The 3,914-nt window shown below is 41.4% G+C and overlaps 1 protein-coding gene across 1 annotated transcript in view; it reads left to right on the top strand.

Moving 5' to 3' along the window:
• Kdm3b (lysine demethylase 3B) overlaps window positions 1-3,914 on the top strand; it is a 62,258-nt gene that overhangs the window by 12,639 nt on the left and 45,705 nt on the right. Inside the window, exons 2-3 of the mRNA XM_055625801.1 lie at window positions 388-555; window positions 2,734-2,847. Of these exons, the coding sequence (XP_055481776.1) occupies window positions 388-555; window positions 2,734-2,847 (282 nt within the window). The remainder of the gene's footprint in view (window positions 1-387; window positions 556-2,733; window positions 2,848-3,914) is intronic.

The following is a 3,914-nucleotide window of genomic DNA, read 5'->3' as shown; positions in this document are numbered from 1 at the left end:
TCTGCCTCCTGAGTGCTAGGATTAAGGAAGGGTGTGAACCACCACCACCTCCAGGCTGGGAACAACGGTCTGTCTGTTTGCTTGCAGACAGGGTTTCTCTGTGTAGCCTTGGCTGTTCTGAACTTTGTACATTACACAAGCCTGAAATTCAGAGATACACCTGCCTCTGCCTCCTCCAGTGTCCCGCGTAGTAGAAGGAGAGAATCTACTGCAGAGGGTGTACACACACATGCATATACCAAATACATTTGTTTTCTTTTAGTCTTTCAAGTGAAGTGATCTTAGAAGCAAGTTCACAGAAATTTTCTTTGTCCCAGCCACCTCAGGAAAATTGGTTTTATGTATTATAAAATGTGACATTCAAATTTCCTTTAATCCCTTTTGCAGATCTTTGTGGAATTCGACGGCTGTAACTGGCAGCAGCACTCCTGGGTTAAGGTTCACGCTGAAGAAGTACTTGCACTTCTGTTGGAAGGCTCCCTTGTGTGGGCTCCCCGGAAGGACCCAGTTCTTTTACAGGGCACTCGAGTCTCAGTCTCACAGTGGCCAGCCCTGGTAAGCAGCTTTTACTTTTTCCTTTCACTGATTTGTCTTCCTGGGGGATGGGTGTAGATAAGATCTCATGTACTCCATGCTGGCTTCCAAATCGCTGTGGTCCAGGCTGGCCTTGCACTCCTGCTCCCACCTCCAGTGCTGGGTTACAGTGTGTGCCTCAGCCCTGTTTATGTCATGCTGGTGATCAGACCCATCCACAAAAGGAAGGGCTTTGGTTTTTTTGTTTTGTTTTGTTTTTTATGTTCTACTTTCTCTGTTTTTAGGGTGTTGGGTATCAAATCTAGCCTCCCAAGGCCTTTTGCATGCTAGGCAAGTGCTTAATACCACTTGGGTAGATCCTGCAACATAGTAAACAAATCAATTTTATTGGATAGGGACAATTTAACCTTTTTTTCTTATATACCTATAAATATTTCTGTCATAGGTACTCCTTACAAATTGCAAAATATACATGCTCTGTCCTTAACAGACTTTTTTTATTTCTGAAGTTACAAAAGAAAAAATAACAGATTTTTGTGTGTGTGTGTGTTATGAAAAAAGGCTATTCATTTGTTTGTATATTGGTTTTTCAAGGCAGAGTTTCTCTGTGTAGCTCTGGCTGTAGACCATGCTGGCCTTGAACTCAGATTCCCCCTGCCTCTGCCTATCAAGTGCTGGGATTAAAGGTGGGCCCACCATTCCTGGCTTGTTCTTAGGTTTCTGTCCTGCATTTTAAGATAGTGTCTTCCTCTGGGCTGTTGATTTATGCTTGTAATACTAGCACTTGGGAATTAAGTGGGTCATGAATGTGAGGACAGTGGGTTACACAGTGAGACTGTCTCAGAAAACAAGCAGTAGAGTGTCTGGTTAGAGTGGTATGTGTCTGTATTTTCAGCATTCAGAAAGCTGAGGCAGGAATATTGCTATGAGTTTAGGGGGCTATATACTGAGACTCTGCCTTAAAATTTGCACAAGCACATACACACACACACACACACACAGGTACCCCCCCCCCCACACACACACAGGTGGCAGGTTATCTTGTGGGTGAAGGCATTTGTCAATGAGCCTGATAGCTTGAGTTTGATCCTGGGATCCACAAAGTGGAAGAAAAAACAAAAACAGTTTCTACAAGGTTTCCACCGATAACCATGTAAGTATTGTGCTGCTGTTCATGTTCAAGCATACCACACTCTCAGTAAACAAATACAATTGAAGGCACAGGGAAGGGAGGTTTGAGGGTATAGTTCACTTGCTAAAGTACTTGCATAAAGCCCCTGGTATATACCTGCTTTTATGTGGCATGTTACATAAAACCGCATCCCAGGAGGTGGACGCAGGATCCTAGAGGTTCAGTCATTCTTAGTTTATAGAGATGTCAAGGACATACAGGAGTATCTAAACATATATTACAGTATCTTGTTTGTTTGTTTTGTTTGATACAGGGTTTTACCACGTTACACTGGCTGGCCTTGTAGACCAAGATGGCCTTAAACTCAGAGATCTGCCTGCTTCTGCCTCTTAGGTTCTGGGATTAAAGGCAAACACCATCATACTTGGTTTATTCCCATGATTTTTACATCTCCCAGATGCTTCAAGAGCTGGAGAGATAAGTTTAACTGTGTGTGTGGTGTTCCTTGATCACCTAAGTGCTAGGACTATAGGCAATGCACTAGCACCCTGACTACAGTTCTTTCTCAGGCATTCATAGTTTAGTGCGTATGAAGCTCAGGATGATTAGTCAGATCCCTAGTGATAATGGTTAATTTCTTATTGCACTTGACCTTTTTATACCTAAGAGCATTAAAACCAGGTATAAATAAAGTCAATTATAGGTGGGTTACACCTATAATTCCAGCATTTGGGAGGCTGAGACAAAAGGATTGCTATAAGTTCCATACTGGCCTGCTGTGTTGTATGATATTTGACTAAAAACCAAACAAACAAACAAACAAAAAAAAAAAACAACCCAAAATTAGAAAACCTTGAGCAAACTTTCTCCTATCTTTGCTTCCTGTGGTTGTTTGAGGAACAGAGGCTCTGGGGAATGTGCCTAGAGACTTGCTCTTTACCTTGCCTCTGTTCACTGGAATGAGAAGAGAGTAGTGTTGGCTGTTTTCTCTGAAATTAGAGATGAATTGAACTGTTACCTATTTTCATTCCCAAATTATAATCCGTTTCTGTCATTGTCCTTCACAGACTTTCACTCCCCTAGTAGATAAGATGGGTTTGGGCTCTGTCGTGCCAGTTGAATACCTTGTGGATCGAGAGCTTCGCTTCATGCCGGATGCTAATGGGCTGCACCTGTTCCAGGTACTTAGCACTTGCTCTGTCTAGTCTTGGGCTTATGATTTACCTTGCCAATTTCCTTGTTGATTCAAATCTGAGCATTTACCCTGTTCTTTTAGCATTCCTTCCCTTCCTTTAATAAATTACCCTGTGCATTTTGAAGTTTTATGCTTCTTTTAAAAGTACATTTGGTGACTGAAGCTTCTTTTCTGTATATCCACCCACACACTCTAAAGCAACCCAAGACTACCACAATTTTGAGTTTCTTCAGAAAAAAATAGCTCCTCAGTGTTAGAGAGATGGCTCAGCAGTTTAGGAGCACTTGTTGCTCTTCTAGAGTACTTGAATTTGTTTCTTAACACCTCCATCCAGAGGCTTGTAACTGCCTGTAACTACAGTTGTGGGGACCAATGTACTTTTTTTTGGCCTCTGAGGGCGTCTGCACACATTTTGTATACACACATAAAATAAGTATATGCATGCATAAAAAGAAAAAAGGCTGGACCCTAGTGGAGCTTACATTTACTTTAGTAGCAGGTGAGCAGGAACAAGTAACATCTGGTTTCCAGTAGCATGCAGTATTAAAATACATATTTACGTACAAAGAAAAGAAATAAGTGGATAATCTAAACAAATTATCTGAGTTGTAGTATCGTTAAGAAAGAAGCTACTGACTAGGGAAATGGTTCAGAGGTTAAGAGCACTAGTTGCTCTTGCAGGAGACCTGGTTCCAGCACCCACTGGTGGCTCAACCATCTGTAGCTCCAGTTTTTGAGTATCTGATACCCTCTTCTGACCTGTGAGGGCACTACATGCATTGTTACACACAAACATCCAGGCAAAACACTCATAAAATAAATCTAAAATGAAAAAATTTTAAAGAAAGTTACTCTTTTTTTTTTTCCCATTTGTAAGGGCTGTCTGAGAGAGCAAAACAATATTTCCTAAACTATGTTCTATGTACTATTAATGGTAGTTTTGTTGTTACTCTTCCTTATCTGGGGTCATTTCCTCTTAGCATCCTTGCTTTATCCATTTTTATGCTGTGTGTGTGTGTGTGTGTGTGTGTGTGTGTGTGTGTGTGTGTGTGT

Source organism: Psammomys obesus, unplaced genomic scaffold (genome assembly GCF_907164565.1).
Source record: "Psammomys obesus unplaced genomic scaffold, mPsaObe1.curated_primary_1811, whole genome shotgun sequence".
NCBI classification, from domain to species: Eukaryota; Metazoa; Chordata; class Mammalia; order Rodentia; family Muridae; genus Psammomys; species Psammomys obesus.
This window is presented reverse-complemented; position numbering and strand designations above follow the sequence as displayed.